The following is an 18,697-nucleotide window of genomic DNA, read 5'->3' as shown; positions in this document are numbered from 1 at the left end:
ATTTTGAGGAGTTTTGGGGCTTTTTTTGTGGAATTGAGGTTTTTTTATCTGGAATTTTGGGAATTTTGGGGCTTTTTTGGGGAATTTTGGGGCTTTTAATGGAAATTTCTGGGAATTTTGGGATTTTTTTTTGGATTTTTGGGACTTTTTGATGGAATTTTGGGGCTTTTTTGGGGAATTTTGGGATTTTTCAGAGAATTTTGGGCTGTTTGGGGAATTTTTGTGCTTTTTAATGGAATTTTGGGGCATTTTGGGGCTATTTCAGGGAATTTTGGGGCTTTTTTGTGGAATTTTGGGATTTTTTAGGGAATTTTGGTGCTTTTTTGGGGAATTTTGGGGTTTTTAAAGGAATTTTGTGGCTTTTTTGGGGAATTTTTGTGCTTTTTAATGGAATTTTGAGGAGTTTTGGTGCTTTTTTTGTGGAATTGAGGTTTTTTTATCTGGAATTTTGGGAATTTTGGGGCTTTTTTTATGGAATTTTGGGGTTTTTCAGGGAATTTTGGGGCTTTTTTGTGGAATTTTGGGGCTTTTTAATGGAATTTTGGGGCTGTTTTGGGGCTATTTCTGGGAATTTTGGGGTTTATTTTAAGATTTTTTTGGGACTTTTTTGTGAAATTTGGGGCTGTTTTGGGGATATTTCTGGGAATTTTGGCATTTTTCAGGGAATTTTGGGGCTTTTTTGGGGAATTTTTGGTTTTTTTCAGGGAATTTTGGGGTGTTTGAGGAATTTTCTGTCTATTTTAAGGAATTTTGGGGTTATTTTGGTGCTGTTTTGAGGAATTTTTTGGGAATTCTGGTGGGATTCGAGGTCAATTCTGGCTTTAAAAAATTCCAAATTTTTGGGGAATTCTGGTGGGATTTGAGGTCAATCCCAGCTTAAAAAAACCAAAAAAATTCCAAAAAATTCCAATTTTTTTCAGAATTCTGCTGGAATTTGAGGTCAATCCTGGCTTAGGAAAACCAAACCAAAAAAATTTAAAAATTCCAATTTTTTATTGGAATTTCAGTCAGATTTGAGGTCAATCCTGGCTTTAAAAAAAATCCAATTTTTTTTGGAATTCTGGTGGGATTCAAGGTCAATCCCAGCTTAGAAAACCAAAAAAATTCCAAAAAATTCCAATTTTTTTTCAGAATTCTGCTGGAATTTGAGGTCAATCTTGGCTTAGGAAAACCAAACCAAAAAAATTCAAAAATTCAGATTTTTTGGGGGAATTCTGGGGGGATTTGAGGTCAATCCCGGCTTAGGAAAAGAAAAACAAATTAAAAAAAAATCAAATTTTTCTTTAGGAATTCTGGTTGGATTCGAGGTCAATCCTGGCTTAAAAAAATTCCAATTTTTTTATTTCATTCTGATCAGATTTGGGATCAATCCCAGCTTAAAAAAACCAAAAAAATTCCAAAAAATTCCAATTTTTTTCAGAATTCTGCTGGGATTTGAGGTCAATCCTGGCTTAGGAAAACCAAACCAAAAAAATTTAAAAATTCCAATTTTTTATTGGAATTTCAGTCAGATTTGAGGTCAATTCTGGCTTAAAAAAAATTCCAATTTTTTTAGGAATTTCAGTCAGATTTGAGGTCAATCCCAGCTTAGGAAAACCAAACGAAAAAATTATTTTAAATTTTTAAAAATTCCTTTTTTTCTTTGGAAATTCTGGTGGAATTTGAGGTCAATCCTGGCTTAGGAAAACCAAACCAAAAAAATTTTAAAATTCCAATTTTTTATTGGAATTTCAGTCAGATTTGAGGTCAATCCTGGCTTTAAAAAAAATCCAATTTTTTTTGGAATTCTGGTGGGATTTGAGGTCAATCCCAGCTTAGAAAAACAAAAAAATTCCAAAAAATTCCAATTTTTTTTCAGAATTCTGCTGGAATTTGAGGTCAATCTTGGCTTAGGAAAACCAAACCAAAAAAATTCCAAAAAATTCCAATTTTTTTGAGGAAATCCGCTCCCATTCAAAGTCAGTCCCAGCTTAGAAAAACCAAAAAAAAACTCCAAAAAATTCCAATTTTTTTAGGAATTCCCATCAGGTTCCAGGTCAGTCCCAGCTTAGAAAAACCAAAAAAAACTCAAAAAAAATCCAATTTTTTTTTTGGAAATCCGCTCCCATTCCAGGTCAGTCCCAGCTTAGAAAAACCAAAAAAAATTCCAAAAAATTCCAATTTTTTTAGGAATTCCCATCAGGTTCAGGTCAGTCCCAGCTTAGAAAAACCAAAAAAAAATCTCCAAAAAATTTCAATTATTTTTAGGAAATCCACTGACATTCAAGGTCAGTCCCAGCTTAGAAAAACCAAAAAAAAACTCCAAAAAATTCCAATTTTTTTTGGGAATTCCCATCAGATTCCAGGTCAATCCTGGCTCAGCAAAACAAAAAAAAACCTCCAAAAAATTCCAATTATTTTAGGAATTCCCATCAGGTTCCAGGTCAGTCCCAGCTTAGAAAAACCAAACAAAAAATTCCAAAAAATTCCAATTATTTTTAGGAAATCCACTGACATTCAAGGTCAGTCCCAGCTTAGAAAAACCAAAAAAAATTCCAAAAAATTCCAATTTTTTTAAAATTCCCATCAGGTTCCAGGTCAATCCCGGCTCACCCAAAGCGGCCAAACCGGGCGAGCCGGCTCAGGCTGGGATTTCCCACCGTGGGCTGGGATTGATTTATTCATTTATTTATTCATTTATTTATTCATTTATTTATTCATTTATTCATTCATTTATTTATTCCTTTATTTATTCATTTATTCATTCATTTATTTATTCATTTATTTATTCATTTATTTATTCATTTATTTATTCATTTATTTATTCATTTATTTATTCATTTATTCATTCATTTATTTATTCATTTATTCATTTATTCATTTATTTATTTATTTATTCATTTATTTATTCGTTTATTTATTCATTTATGTATTCATTTATTTATTCATTTATTTATTCATTTATTCATTTATTTACTCATTTATTTATTCATTTATGTATTCATTTATTATTCATTTATTTATTAATTTATTCATTCATTTATTTATTCATTTATTTATTCATTTATTCATTCATTTATTTTTTCATTTATTTATTTATTTATTTATTTATTCATTTATTCATTCATTTATTTATTCATTTATTCATTCGTTTATTTATTCATTTATTTATTTATTTATTTATTTATTCATTTATTTATTAATTTATTTTTTAATTTATTCATTCATTTATTTATTCACTTATTTATTCATTTATTCATTCATATATTTATTTATTTATTCATTCATTTATTCATTCATTTTTTCATTCATTTATTTATTCATTCATTTATTTATTCATTCATATATTTATTCATTTATTTATTCATTTATTCATTCATTTATTTATTCATTTATTTATTCATTTATTCATTCATTTATTTATTCATTTATTCATTTATTCATTTATTTATTCATTTATTTATTCATTTATTCATTAATTAATTAATTAATTAATTAATTTATTTATTAATTTATGTATTTCTGCTTCTTTTGACTTCCCTGTGCCCAGGATTCCTCCCACGGCGCCTCCCCGACGCCTCTGCGTGCGCAGCCACCTGAAGGAGCCGCGGGAATTCGGCAGAAATTTGGGAATTTTTGTCGATTTTGGCTCCGCCTGAGAACGAACCCCGGGAGATGCTCCCCAGGCTCTGCCCCTCGCCGGCGCCGCGCCGAGGCCGCGGCGTGGAGGGATAAAGCGACGCCCCCCGGCCGGATTTCGGGGTGATGCTGCCGCTGGCCGCCCTCGCTGCCGAGCTTTGGGGGCGGCCATGGCCGAGCACCGGGAGCTGCTGGCCGAGATGCCGGCGGTGGCGCGGCTGGGCACGGCCGAGCGGCTCCGGCACGCGCGGCGGCGCCGCGCCCAGCAGCTCAAAGCGTGGGCTCAGGCCCAGAAGGAGACGCCGGGAACCCCCACAGGAGGAGGAGGAGGAGGAGGAGGAGGAGGAGGGGAGAGGAAGAGCAGGAGGAGGAGGAAGAGGGTGACGTTCCCGGCCAGCGTGCGGCTCCTGGAGGCGGCGGCGCGGCACGACGCCGAGGAAGGTGCGGGCACGTGGGGGTTCCTGGGATTTTTGAGTTTTTTGGGGGGGAGATGGAGGGGGCGGGGATGGAGGTGGGGTGGTTGTGGGGGTCTGGTGGGGGTCTGGGAAGAGTTGGTGGGGGTGGTTGTGGTGCCGTTGGGATCCTTGGAAGAGTTGATGGGATGGACACGGTTCCTTTGGGATCCATGGAATTGCCTTTGGGATCATTGGAATTGCCATTGGGATCATTGGAATTCCCATTGGGATCCATGGAATTGCCATTGGAATCATTGGAATTGCCATTGGGATACATGGAATTGCCATTGTGATCCTTGGAATTGCCTTTGGGATCCGTGGAATTGCCATTGGAATCCTTGGAAGCATCATTGGGATCCTTGGAATTACCTTTGGGATCCTTGGAATTGCCATTGGGATCATTGGAATTGCCATTGGGATACATGGAATTGCCGTTGGGATCCATGGAATTGCCTTTGGAATTCCTTGGAATTCCCATTGGGATCCTTGGAATTGCCTTTGGGATCCGTGGAATTCCCATTGGGATCCTTGGAATTCCCATTGGGATCCTTGAAAGCACCATTGGAATCCTTGGAATTGTGATGGAATCCTTGGAATTGCCATTGGGATCCATGGAATTGCCATTGGGATCATTGGAATTGCCTTTGGGATCTTTGGAGGGGTTGTTGGGATTGTCGTGATTACATTGGGATCCTTAGAATTGCCATTGGGATCCTTGGAATTCCCATTGGGATCCTTGGAGTGGTTGTTTGGATTGTTGTGATTCCATTGGGATCTTTGGAATTCCCATTGGAATCCTTGGAATTCCCATTGGGATCCTTGAAAGCACCATTGGAATCCTTGGAATTGTGATGGAATCCTAGGAATTGCCATTGGGATCCTTGGAATTCCCATTGGGATCCTTGGAAGCGCCATTGGAATCCTTGGAATTGCCATCGGGATCATTGGAATTGCCATTGGGATCCTTGGAATTCCCATTGGGATCCTTGGAGTGGTTGTTTGGATTGTTGTGATTCCATTGGGATCTTTGGAATTCCCATTGGAATCCTTGGAATTCCCATTGGAATCCTTGAAAGCACCATTGGAATCCTTGGAATTGCCATTGGGATAATTGGAATTCCCATTGGGATCCTTGGAATTCCCATTGGGATCCTTGGAGGGGTTGTTGGGATTGTTGTGATTCCATTGGGATCCTTGGAATTCCCATTGGAATCCTTGAAATTGCCATTGGGATACATGGAATTGCCGTTGGGATCCTTGGAAGCGCCATGGGGATCCTTGGAAGAGTTGATGGGATGGTCACGGTTCCTTTGGGATCCTTGGAATTCCCATTGGGATCCTTGGAAGCGCCATTGGGATCCTTGGAATTCCCATTGGGATCCTTGGAATTGCCATTGGGATCCTTGGAATTCCCATTGGGATCCTTGGAATTGCCTTTGGGATCCTTGGAATTGCCATTGGGATCCATGGAATTGCCATTGGGATCCTTGGAGGGGTTGTTGGGATTGTCGTGATTCCATTGGGATCCTTGGAATTCCCATTGGGATCCATGGAATTGCCTTTGGAATCCTTTGAGGGGTTGTTTGGATTGTCGTGATTCCATTGGGATCCTTAGAATTGCCATTGGGATCCTTGGAAGCACCATGGGGATCCTTGGAATTGCCATTGGAAGCCTTGGAATTGCCTTTGGGATCCTTGGAATTGCCATTGAGATCATTGGAGGGGTTGTTGGGATTGTTGTGATTCCATTGGGATCCTTGGAATTCCCATTGGGATCCTTGTAATTGCCATTGAGATCCTTGGAATTCCCATTGGAATCCTTGGAATTCCCATTGGAATCCTTGGAATTGCCATTGGGATCCTTGGAAGCGCCATGGGGATCCTTGGAAGAGTTGATGGGATGGTCACGGTTCCTTTGGGATCCTTGGAATTGCCTTTGGGATCCTTGGAACAGCTGTTGGGATTGTCATGGTTCCATTGGGATCCTGGGAATTGCCCTTGAAATCCTTGGAATTGTCATTGGAATCCTTGGTGGTTTCACTCAAACCCTTGGAATAGCCATTGGAATATTTGGAAGCGCCATTGGAATCCTTGGAAGGGTGGTTGGGGTGGTCGTGGTTCCTTTGGAATCCTTGGAATTGCCATTGGGATCCTTGGAATTCCCATTGGGATCATTGGAATTGCCATTGGAATCCTTGGAATTGCCATTGGGATCATTGGAATTGCCTTTGGGATCTTTGGAATTCCCATTGAGATCATTGGAGGGGTTGTTGGGATTGTCGTGATTCCATTGGGATCCTTGGAATTGCCATTGGGATCCTTGGAATTGCCATTGGGATCCTTGGAATTGCCATTGGGATCATTGGAATTCCCATTGGGATCCTTGGAATTGCCATTGGGATTCTTGGAGGGTTGTTGGGATTGTCGTGATTCCATTGGAATCCTTGGAAGACTCATTGGGATGGTCGTGGTGTCATTGAGATCCTTGGAATTGCCATTGGGATCCTTGGAATTTCCATTGGAATCCTTGGAAGAGTCATTGGGATTTCTGGAAGCACCGTTGGGATTCTCGCTGGTTCCATTGGAACCCTTGGAATTGCCATTGGGATCCTTGGAAGAATTGTTGGAATCGTTGGAAGAGTTGTTGGGATGGTCACGGTTCCTTTGGGATCCTTGGGAATGTCTTTGGGATGCTTGGAGGTTCCATTGGGATCCTTGGAATTGCGCTTGGGATCCTTGCCGCTGGAATCCTTGGAAGAGTCTTTGGATTCCTTGGAGTTGCCTTTGGGATCCTTGGAAAAGCTGTTGGGATGGTCATGGTGTTATTGGGATCCTTGGGAATGTCTTTGGGACATTTGGTTGTTCCATTGGAATCCTTGGAGTTGCCCTTGGGATCCTTGGAATTGCCACTGGGATGCTCCAAGGTTCCGCTGGAATCCTTGGTGGTTCCATCGGAATCCCTGGAAGGGTTGTTGGGATTCTTGGAAGCACCTTTGGGATTCTCGCCGGTTCCATCGGAACCCTTGGAAGAGCTTTGGGATGCTCCAAGTTTACACTGGAATCCTTGGTGGTTCCGTTGGGATCCTTGAATTGCCTTTGGAATCTTTGGAAGAGTTGTTGGAATGGCCGTGGTTCCACTGAGATCCTTGGGAATGTCTTTGGGATATTTGGTGGTTCCATCGGGATCCTTGGAACTGCCCCTGGAATCTTTGGAGCTGCGCTTGGGATTCTCGGAATTGCCACTGGGATGCTCCAAGGTTCACTGGAATCCTTGGTGGTTCCATCGGGAACCCTTGGAATTTCCATTGGGATCCTTGGAGAAGCCATTGGGATGGTCAGGGTTCCATTGGGATCCTTGGGAATGTCTTTGGAATTACCGGAAGCACCACTGGAATCCGTGGTGGTTCCATTGGATTCCTTGGAATTGCCTTGGGAATATTTGGAATTGCCATTGGGATGCTCGTGGTTCCTTTGGGATCCTTGGGAATGTCTTTGGGATATTTGGCGGCTCCGTTGGAAACCTTTAAAGAGCCGCTGGGATTCTCGGAATTGCTGCTGGGTTGCTCCAAGGTTCCGGTGGAATCCTTGGAATTGCTATTGGAATCCATGGAAGTGCCATGAGGATGGTCACGGTTCCATTGGGATCCTTGGGAATGTCTTTGGGATACTTGGTGGTTCCCTTGGGATCCTTGGTGGTTCCATCGGAATCCCTGGAAGGGTTGTTGTGATTCGTGGAAGCACCTTTGGGATTCTCGCCGGTTCCATCGGAACCCTTGGAAGAGCTTTGGGATGCTCCAAGTTTCCACTGGAATCCTTGGTGGTTCCGTTGGGATCCTTGAATTGCCTTTGGAATCTTTGGAAGAGTTGTTGGAATGGCCGTGGTTCCACTGAGATCCTTGGGAATGTCTTTGGGATATTTGGTGGTTCCATCGGGATCCTTGGAACTGCCCCTGGAATCTTTGGAGCTGCGCTTGGGATTCTCGGAATTGCCACTGGGATGCTCCAAGGTTCACTGGAATCCTTGGTGGTTCCATCGGGAACCCTTGGAATTTCCATTGGGATCCTTGGAGAAGCCATTGGGATGGTCATGGTTCCATTGGGATCCTTGGGAATGTCTTTGGAATTCCCAGAAGCACCACTGGAATCCGTTGTGGTTCCATTGGATTCCTTGGAATTGCCTTTGGAATATTTGGAATTGCCATTGGGATGCTCGTGGTTCCATTGGGATCCTTGGGAATGTCTTTGGGATATTTGGTGGCTCTGTTGGAACCCTTTAAAGAGCCGCTGGGATTCTCGGAATTGCCGCTGGGATGCTCCAAGGTTCCGGTGGAATCCTTGGAATTGCTATTGGAATCCATGGAAGTGCCATGAGGATGGTCACGGTTCCACTGGGATCCTTGGGAATGTCTTTGGGATACTTGGTGGTTCCCTTGGGATCCTTGGTGGTTCCACTGGAATCCTTGGAATTGCCCTTGGGATCCTTGGAATTGCCTTTGGAATGCTCCAAGGTTCCACTGGAATCCTTGGTGGTTCCATTGGGATCCTTGGGAATGTCTTTGGGATATTTGGTGGTGCCCTTGGGATCCTTGATGGTTCCATTGGATTCCTTGGCATTGCCATTGGGATCCTTGGAAAAGCCATTGGAGTGGTCATGGTTCCATTGGGATCCTTGCAAGAGTCATTGAGATGGTGGTGATGTCATGGTTTGGGATTCCATGGTTTATAGGATTCCATGGTTTCCAGGATTCCATGGTTCATAGGATTCCATGGTTTTAGGATTCCATGGTTTATAGGATTCCATGGTTTATAGGATTCCATGGTGCATAGGATTCCGTGGTTTCTAGGATTCCATGGTTTATAGGATTCCATGGTTTATAGGATTCCATGGTTTATAGGACTCCATGGTTTGGGATTCCATGGTTTATAGGACTCCATGGTTTGGGATTCCATGGTTTATAGGATTCCATGGCTTCTAGGATTCCATGGTTTCAGGATTCCATGATTTCAGAATTCCATGGTTTATAGGATTCCATGGTTTATAGGATTCCATGGCTTCTAGGATTCCATGGTTTCAGGATTCCATGATTTCAGGATTCCATGGTTTATAGGATTCCATGGTTTATAGGATTCCATGGTTTATAGGATTCCATGGTTTTGGGATTCCATGGTTTATAGGATTCCATGGGTTCTAGGATTCCATGGTTTCTGGATTCCATGGTTTATAGGATTCCATGGTTTCAGGATTCCATGGTTTATAGGATTCCTTGGTTTTAGGATTCCATGGTTCATGGGATTCCATGGTTCATGGGATTCCATGGTTTGGGATTCCATGGTTTGTAGGATTCCATGGTTCATGGGATTCCATGGTTTCTGGATTTCATGGTTTCAGGATTCCATGGTTTCTGGATTCCATGGTTTCTAGGATTCCATGGTTTCTAGGATTCCATGGTTTGGGGACTCCATGGTTTATAGGATTCCATGGTTTTGGGATTCCATGGTTCATAGGATTCCAGGGTTCATAGGATTCCATGGTTTGGGATTCCATGGTTTGGGGATTCCATGGTTTATAGGACTCCATGGTTTATAGCATTCCATGGTTTATAGGATTCCATGGTTCATAAGATTCCATGGTTCATAGGATTCCATGGTTTCAGAATTCCATGGTTTATAGGATTCCATGGTTTCTAGGAATCCATGGTTTATAGGATTCCATGGTTTATAGGATTCCATGGTTTGGGATTCCATGATTTTGGGATTCCATGGTTTATAGGATTCCATGGTTTATAGGACTCCATGGTTTGGGATTCCATGGTTTATAGGATTCCATGGCTTCTAGGATTCCACGGTTTCAGGATTCCATGATTTCAGGATTCCATGGTTTATAGGATTCCATGGTTTATAGGATTCCATGGTTTGGGATTCCATGGTTTAAGGATTCCATGGTTTATAGGATTCTATGGTTTATAGAATTCCATGGTTTATAGAATTCCATGGTTTATAGGATTCCATGGTTTCAGGATTCCATGGTTTATAGGATTCCTTGGTTTTAGGATTCCATGGTTCATGGGATTCCATGGTTTCTAGGATTCCATGGTTTGGGATTCCATGGTTTATAGGATTCCATGGTTTATACGATTCCATGGTTTATAGGATTCCATGGTTTGGGATTCCATGATTTGGGGATTCCATGGTTTCTAGGATTCCATGGTTTGGGATTCCATGGTTTATAGGATTCCATGGTTTATAGGATTCCATGGTTTATAGGATTCCATGGATTGGGATGCCATGATTTGGGGATTCCATGGTTTCTAGGATTCCATGGTTTGGGATTCCATGGTTTATAGGATTCCATGGTTTATAGGATTCCATGGTTTATAGGGTTCCATGGTTTGGGATTCCATGGTTTATAGAATTCCATGGTTTATAGGACTCCATGGTTTGGGATTCCATGGTTTATAGGATTCCATGGCTTCTAGGATTCCACGGTTTCAGGATTCCATGATTTCAGGATTCCATGGTTTATAGGATTCCATGATTTATAGGATTCCATGGTTTGGGATTCCTTGGTTTAAGAATTCCCTGGTTTATAGGATTCTATGGTTTATAGAATTCCATGGTTTATAGGATTCCATGGTTTCAGGATTCCATGGTTTATAGGATTCCTTGGTTTTAGGATTCCATGGTTCATGGGATTCCATGGTTTATAGAATTCCATGGTTTGGGATTCCATGGTTTGTAGGATTCCATGGTTTCAGGTTTCCATGGTTTATAGGATTCCTTGGTTTATAGGATTCCATGGTTTTAGGATTCCATGGTTTATAGGATTCCATGGTTTGGGATTCCATGGTTTTAGGATTCCATGGTTTATAGGATTCCATGGTTTATAGGATTCCATGGTTTATAGGATTCCATGGTTTATAGGGCTCCATGGTTTGGGATTCCATGGTTTATAGGATTCCATGGTTTATAGGACTCCATGGTTTGGGATTCCATGGTTTATAGGATTCCATGGCTTCTAGGATTCCACGGTTTCAGGATTCCATGATTTCAGGATTCCATGGTTTATAGGATTCCAGGGTTTATAGGATTCCATGGTTTGGGATTCCATGGTTCAAGGATTCCATGGTTTATAGGATTCCACGGTTTATAGAATTCCATGGTTTATAGGATTCCATGGTTTCAGGATTCCATGGTTTATAGGATTCCTTGGTTTTAGGATTCCATGGTTCATGGGATTCCATGGTTTATAGAATTCCATGGTTTGGGATTCCATGGTTTGTAGGATTCCATGGTTTCAGGTTTCCATGGTTTATAGGATTCCATGGTTTGTAGGATTCCATGGTTTTAGGATTCCATGGTTTATAGGATTCCATGGTTTATAGGATTCCATGGTTTTAGGATTCCATGGTTTATAGGATTCCATGGTTTGGGATTCCATGGTTTTAGGATTCCATGGTTTATAGGATTCCATGGTTTGCGATTCCATGGTTTGTAGGATTCCAGGGTTTGGGATTCCATGGTTTATAGGATTCCATGGTTTGGGATTCCATGGTTGTAGGATTCCATGGTTTAAGGATTCCATGGTTTATAGGATTCCATTGTTTGGGATTCCATGGTTTATAGGATTCCATGGTTTATAGAATTCCATGGTTTCTAGGATTGATTCGTTTTAGGATTCCATGGTTTATAGGATTCCATGGTTTATAGGATTCCATGGTTTGGGATTCCATGGTTTATAGGATTCCATGGTTTTGGGATTCCATGGTTCATAGGATTCCATGGTTCATAGGATTCCATGGTTTGGGATTACATGGTTCATAGGATTCCATGGTTTATAGGATTCCATGGTTTGGGATTCCATGGTTTCAGGATTCCATGGTTCATAGGATTCCATGGTTTGGGATTACATGGTTCATAGGATTCCATGGTTTGTAGGATTCCATGGTTTATAGGATTCCATGGTTTGGGATTCCATGGTTTAAGGATTCCATGGTTTATAGGATTCTATGGTTTATAGAATTCCATGGTTTATAGAATTCCATGGTTTCTAGGATTCCATGGTTTCAGGATTCCATGGTTTATAGGATTCCTTGGTTTTAGGATTCCATGGTTCATGGGATTCCATGGTTTCTAGGATTCCATGGTTTGGGATTCCATGGTTTATAGGATTCCATGGTTTATACGATTCCATGGTTTATAGGATTCCATGGTTTGGGATTCCATGATTTGGGGATTCCATGGTTTCTAGGATTCCATGGTTTGGGATTCCATGGTTTATAGGATTCCATGGTTTATAGGATTCCATGGATTGGGATGCCATGATTTGGGGATTGCATGGTTTCTAGGATTCCATGGTTTGCGATTCCATGGTTTATAGGATTCCATGGTTTATAGGATTCCATGGTTTATAGGGTTCCATGGTTTGGGATTCCATGGTTTATAGGATTCCATGGTTTATAGGACTCCATGGTTTGGGATTCCATGGTTTATAGGATTCCATGGCTTCTAGGATTCCACGGTTTCAGGATTCCATGATTTCAGGATTCCATGGTTTATAGGATTCCATGATTTATAGGATTCCATGGTTTGGGATTCCTTGGTTTAAGGATTCCCTGGTTTATAGGATTCTATGGTTTATAGAATTCCATGGTTTATAGGATTCCATGGTTTCAGGATTCCATGGTTTATAGGATTCCTTGGTTTTAGGATTCCATGGTTCATGGGATTCCATGGTTTATAGAATTCCATGGTTTGGGATTCCATGGTTTGTAGGATTCCATGGTTTCAGGTTTCCATGGTTTATAGGATTCCATGGTTTGTAGGATTCCATGGTTTTAGGATTCCATGGTTTATAGGATTCCATGGTTTATAGGATTCCATGGTTTTAGGATTCCATGGTTTATAGGATTCCATGGTTTTTAGGATTCCATGGTTTTAGGATTCCATGGTTTATAGGATTCCATGGTTTATAGGATTCCATGGATCGGGATGCCATGATTTGGGGATTCCATGGTTTGGGATTCCATGGTTTATAGGATTCCATGGTTTATAGGATTCCATGGTTTATAGGGCTCCATGGTTTGGGATTCCATGGTTTATAGGATTCCATGGTTTATAGGACTCCATGGTTTGGGATTCCATGGTTTATAGGATTCCATGGCTTCTAGGATTCCACGGTTTCAGGATTCCATGATTTCAGGATTCCATGGTTTATAGGATTCCAGGGTTTATAGGATTCCATGGTTTGGGATTCCATGGTTCAAGGATTCCATGGTTTATAGGATTCCACGGTTTATAGAATTCCATGGTTTATAGGATTCCATGGTTTCAGGATTCCATGGTTTATAGGATTCCTTGGTTTTAGGATTCCATGGTTCATGGGATTCCATGGTTTATAGAATTCCATGGTTTGGGATTCCATGGTTTGTAGGATTCCATGGTTTCAGGTTTCCATGGTTTATAGGGTTCCATGGTTTGGGATTCCATGGTTGTAGGATTCCATGGTTTATAGAATTCCATGGTTTCTAGGATTAATTGGTTTTAGGATTCCATGGTTTAAGGATTCCATGGTTTATAGGATTCCATTGTTTGGGATTCCATGGTTTATAGGATTCCATGGTTTATAGAATTCCATGGTTTCTAGGATTAATTGGTTTTAGGATTCCATGGTTTATAGGATTCCATGGTTTATAGGATTCCATGGTTTGGGATTCCATGGTTTATAGGATTCCATGGTTTTGGGATTCCATGGTTCATAGGATTCCATGGTTTATAGGATTCCATGGTTTGGGATTCCATGGTTTCAGGATTCCATGGTTTATAGGATTCCATGGTTTCAGGATTCCATGGTTTATAGGATTCCATGGTTTGCGATTCCATGGTTTTGAGATTCCATGGTTTATAGGATTCCATGGTTTATAGGATTCCATGGTTTGGGATTCCATGGTTTATAGGATTCCATGGTTTCAGGATTCCATGGTTTGGGATTCCATGATTTCTAGGATTCCATGGTTTCTAGGATTCCACGGTTTCAGGATTCCATGGTTTGCGATTCCATGGTTTATAGGATTCTATGGTTTATAGGATTCCATGGTTTGGGATTCCATGGTTTATAGGATTCCATGATTTGGGATTCCATGGTTTATAGGATTTCATGGTTTGGGATTCCACGGTTTTAGGATTTCATGGTTTGGGATTCCATGGTTTTAGGATTCCATGGTTTATAGGTTTCCATGGTTTTAGGATTCCATGGTTTGGGATTCCATGGTTTATAAGACTCCATGGTTAATAGGATTCCATGGTTTGGGATTCCATGTGTCATAGGATTTCATGGTTCATGGGATTCCATGCTTTCAGGATTCCATGCTTTCAGGATTCCATGGTTTCAGGTTTCCATGGTTTATAGCATTCCTTGGAATCCTTTGTGGTTCCATTGGATACCTTGGAATTGCCATTGGGATGATCACGGTTCCTTTCGGATCTGTGGGAATGTCTTTGGGATACTTGGTGGTTCCATTGGAACCCCTTGGAAGAGCCGATGGGATCCTTGGCAGAGCCCTTGGGATCCTTGGAATTGCCCTTGGAATCCTTGGAGGGATTTATTGGAATGGTCATGGTTCCTTTGGGATCCTTTGGGATATTTGGTGGCTCCACTGGAACCCTTGGAATTGCCTTTGGGATCCTTGGAAGTGCCCTCAGGATGGTCGTGGTTCCATTGGGATTGTTGGAATTTGGTGGTTCCATCAGAACCCTTGGAAAAGGCCTTGGGGTCCTTGGAATTGCCGTTGGAATTCTCGGTGGTTCCGCTGGAATTTTTGGTGGTTCCATTGGAATCCTTGGAAGAGTCCTTGGGATCCTTGGAAGAGTCGTTGGGATGGTCATGGTTCCATTTGGATCCTTGGAAATGTCTTTGGGACATTTGGTGGTGCCATCGGAACCCTTGGAATTGCCATCGGATTCATGGAATTGCCATTGGGATTCTTGGAAGCACCCTTGGGATGGTTCCTTTGGATTCCTTGGAATTGCCATTGGAATGCTTGGAATTACCTCTGGGATGCTCCAAGGTTCCGGTGGAATCCTTGGCTGTTCCACTGGAATCCTTGGAAGAGCCCTTGGGATCCTTGGAATTGTCACTGGATTCCTTGGAATTGCCCTTGGGATCCTCCATGGTTCTGTCGGCATTCCCGGTGGCGCCGTCAGCCCCCGGCGTTCCCGTTCCCATTCCCGTTCCCATTCCCGTTCCCATTCCCATTCCCGTTCCCGTTCCTCCGCAGTCCGGCAGTTCCTGGAGAGCGGGATCAGCCCCGACCTGTGCAACGAGGACGGGCTGACGGCGCTGCACCAGGTATTCCCACAATTCCCAAAATTCCCAAAATTCCCACGTCCCGGAGCTGCGGAGCCGGATCCTTCCGGCATTCCAGAGGATCCGGGTCCTGTCTGTCCCATGAGCTGACTCTGATATCCCAAATTTGGGGCTTTTCCATCCCTGCTCCATCCATTCATCCCAAATCCTGGTGATCCCAAATCCCAGTGATCCCAAATCCCCGTGATCCCAGAGATCCCAAATCCAGGCCCTTCCCATCCCAGATCCATCCACTGATCCCAGATCCCAGTGATCCCAAATCCAGGCCCTTCCCATCCCAGATCCATCCATTCATCCCAAATCCCCGTGATCCCAGTGATCCCAAATCCAGGTCATTCCCATCCCAGATCCATCCATTCATCCCAGATCCCACTGATCCCAAATCCAGGCCCTTCCCATCCCAGATCCATCCATTCATCCCAAATCCCAGTAATCCCAAATCCCAGTGATTCCCTTGCCATCCCAGATCCATCCACTGATCCCAAATCCCCGTGATCCCAGTGATCCCAAATCCAGGTCATTCCCATCCCAAATCCCAGTGATCCCAAATCCCAGTGATCCCAAATCCAGGTGTCTTCCATCCCAGCTCCATCCATTGATCCCAAATCCCGCTGATCCCAAATCCAGGTCATTCCCATCCCAAATCCCAGTGATCCCAAATCCCAGTGAGTGTCTTCCATCCCAGCTCCATCCATTGATCCCAAATCCCACTGATCCCAAATCCAGGTCATTCCCATCCCAAATCCTGGTGATCCCAAATCCCAGTGAGTGTTTTCCATCCCAGCTCCATCCATTGATCCCAAATCCCAGATCCCAGTGATCCCAAATCCAGGTCATTCCCATCCCAAATCCCGGTGATCCCAAATCCAGGTCATTCCCATCCCAAATCCCAGTGATCCCAAATCCAGGTGTCTTCCATCCCAGCTCCATCCACTGATCCCAAATCCCAGATCCCGCTGATCCCAAATCCAGGTCATTCCCATCCCAAATTCCAGTGAACCCAAATCGCAGTGATCCCAAATCCCAGTGATCCCAAATCCAGGTGTTTTCCCTCCCAGCTCCATCCACTGATCCCAAATCCCAGATCCCAGTGATCCCAAATCCTGGTCATTCCCATCCCAAATCCCAGTGATCCCAAATCCCAGTGATCCCAAATCCCGGTGTTCTCCATCCCAGCTCCATCCATTCATCCCAGATCTTGGTGATCCCAAATCCAGGCCCTTCCCATCCCAAATCCCGGTGATCCCAAATCCAGGTGTTTTCCGTCCCAAATCCCATCATTCCCAAATCCAGGCCATTCCCATCCCGTTACCTGCTGATCCCGAGCCCTGAATTCCCAAATCCAGGTGTTTTCCCATCTCAGATCCTGGTGATCCCAAATCCTTTCCTTATCCCGGTAACCCCAAACCTTTTCCGTCCCAGCTCCAGATCCTTCCCTTCCCCTCTCCACCCGCTGATCCCAAATCCCGGCATCCCGTTATCCACATCCTTCCCATCCCATTGACCTCCAACATCCCAACAGCCTGAATCCCATCCCAATCCCAGTCCCAATCCCACCATTCCCAATCCCATCATTCCCAATCCCATCATTCCCGATCCCATTAATCCCAGAGCTGCGTTGACAACTCCCTCCTGCTGGTCCGCCTGCTCCTGGACCATGAAATCCCATTATTCCCATTCCAAATCCCGTAATTTCCATTCCCAATCCCATTATTTCCACCTTTCCCAATCCAATTCCCACCATTCCCATCATTTCCATTCCCACCATTCCCAGAGCTGCATCAACAACTCCATCCCACTGGTCTGGCTGCTCCTGGACCAGGAAATGCCATTGTTTCCAATCTCATTATTCCCATTCCCAATCCCACCATTCCCAATCCCATTATTCCCATTCCCAGTCATTCCCACCAATCCCACCATTCCCACCAATCCCACCATTCCTGGAGCTGCATCGATGATTCCCTCCCCCTGGTCCGTCTCCTGCTGGACCATGAAATCCCATTGTTCCCAATCCCATTGTTCCCAATCCCATTGTTCCCAATCCCATTATTCCCAATCCCATTGTTCCCAATCCCATTATTCCCAATCCCACCATTCCCATTCCCATTCCCATCATTCCCATCATTCCCATCATTCCCATCATTCCCAATCCCATTCCCACCATTCCCAGAGCTGCATCGACGACTCCCTGCCCCTGCTCTGTCTCCTCCTGGGCCATGAAATCCCAATCTCATCATTCCCATTATTCCCACCATTCCCACTACCATTCCCAATCCCACCATTCCCAATCCCATTCCCATTCCCCCATTCCGAGAGCTGCACTGACGATTCCCTGCCCCTGGTCTGGCTGCCCCTGGACCATGAAATCCCATTGTTCCCATTCCCATTCCCACCATTCCCAGTCCCATTCCCACCATTCCCAATCCCACCATTCCCATCACTCCCACCATTCCCATTCCCATTCCCACCATTCCCAATCCCACCATTCCCATTCCCACCATTCTCAATCCCATTCCCAATCCTATTCCCATTCCCACCATTCCCAATCCCACCATTCCCAATCCTATTCCCAATCCCACCATTCCCATCATTCCCACCATTCCCATTCCCACCATTCCCACATTCCCAGAGCTGCATCGACGACTCCCTGCCCCTGGTCCATCTCCTGCTGGACCATGAAATCCCAATCCCATCATTCCCACCATTCCCAATCCCACCATTCCCAATCCCAATCCCATTCCCATTCCCACCATTCCCAATCCCACCATTCCCAATCTCATTCTTATTCCCATTCCCAATCCCATTTCCATTCCCACCATTCCCATTCCCATTCCCACCATTCCCATTCCCAATCCCATTCCCAATCCCACCATTCCCATTCCCAATCCCACCATTCCCAATCCCAATCCCACCATTCCCGCCATTCCCCCATTCCCAGAGCTGCATCGACGACTCCTTGCCCCTGGTCCGGCTGCTCCTGGACCATGAAATCCCAATCCCATTATCCCCACCATTCCCAATCCCACCATTCCCAATCTCACCACTCCCAATCCCACCATTCCCAATCCCATTCCCATTCTCATTCCCAATCCCATTCCCATTCCCACCATTACCCCGTTCCCAGAGCTGTATCGACGACTCCCTGCCCCTGGTCCGGCTGCTCCTGGACCATGTAATCCCAATCCCATTATCCCCAATCCCATTATCCCCAATCCCATTATCCCCACCATTCCCATTCCCACCATTCCCAGCATTCCCATTC

The 18,697-nt window shown here is 43.6% G+C and overlaps 1 protein-coding gene and 2 long non-coding RNA genes across 4 annotated transcripts in view; 2 read left to right on the top strand and 1 right to left on the bottom strand.

Moving 5' to 3' along the window:
- Positions 1 to 18,697, top strand: part of PPP1R16A (protein phosphatase 1 regulatory subunit 16A) — a 44,652-nt gene that overhangs the window by 6,149 nt on the left and 19,806 nt on the right. The window contains exons 2-3 of the mRNA XM_059473436.1: positions 3,530 to 4,059; positions 15,347 to 15,417. Of these exons, the coding sequence (XP_059329419.1) occupies positions 3,789 to 4,059; positions 15,347 to 15,417 (342 nt within the window). The 5' untranslated portion in view covers positions 3,530 to 3,788. The remainder of the gene's footprint in view (positions 1 to 3,529; positions 4,060 to 15,346; positions 15,418 to 18,697) is intronic.
- On the top strand, positions 643 to 2,597 carry LOC132076734 (uncharacterized). Of its 2 annotated transcripts, none has more exons than XR_009418964.1 (2): positions 643 to 2,035; positions 2,189 to 2,597. It is a non-coding gene; the product is annotated as an uncharacterized LOC132076734 (long non-coding RNA). The 2 variants fall into 2 exon arrangements; XR_009418963.1 differs by having other exon boundaries at positions 2,114 to 2,597.
- Positions 2,250 to 2,576, bottom strand: LOC132076738 (uncharacterized). The gene is made up of 2 exons (XR_009418965.1): positions 2,378 to 2,576; positions 2,250 to 2,299 (listed from the first exon to the last, which is right to left on the bottom strand). It is a non-coding gene; the product is annotated as an uncharacterized LOC132076738 (long non-coding RNA).

The sequence above is a fragment of the Ammospiza nelsoni genome, chromosome 1, assembly GCF_027579445.1.
Source record: "Ammospiza nelsoni isolate bAmmNel1 chromosome 1, bAmmNel1.pri, whole genome shotgun sequence".
Classification (NCBI taxonomy): Eukaryota; Metazoa; Chordata; class Aves; order Passeriformes; family Passerellidae; genus Ammospiza; species Ammospiza nelsoni.
The sequence above is the reverse complement of the archived record's forward strand: the minus strand, read 5'-3'. Positions and strand labels throughout refer to the sequence as shown.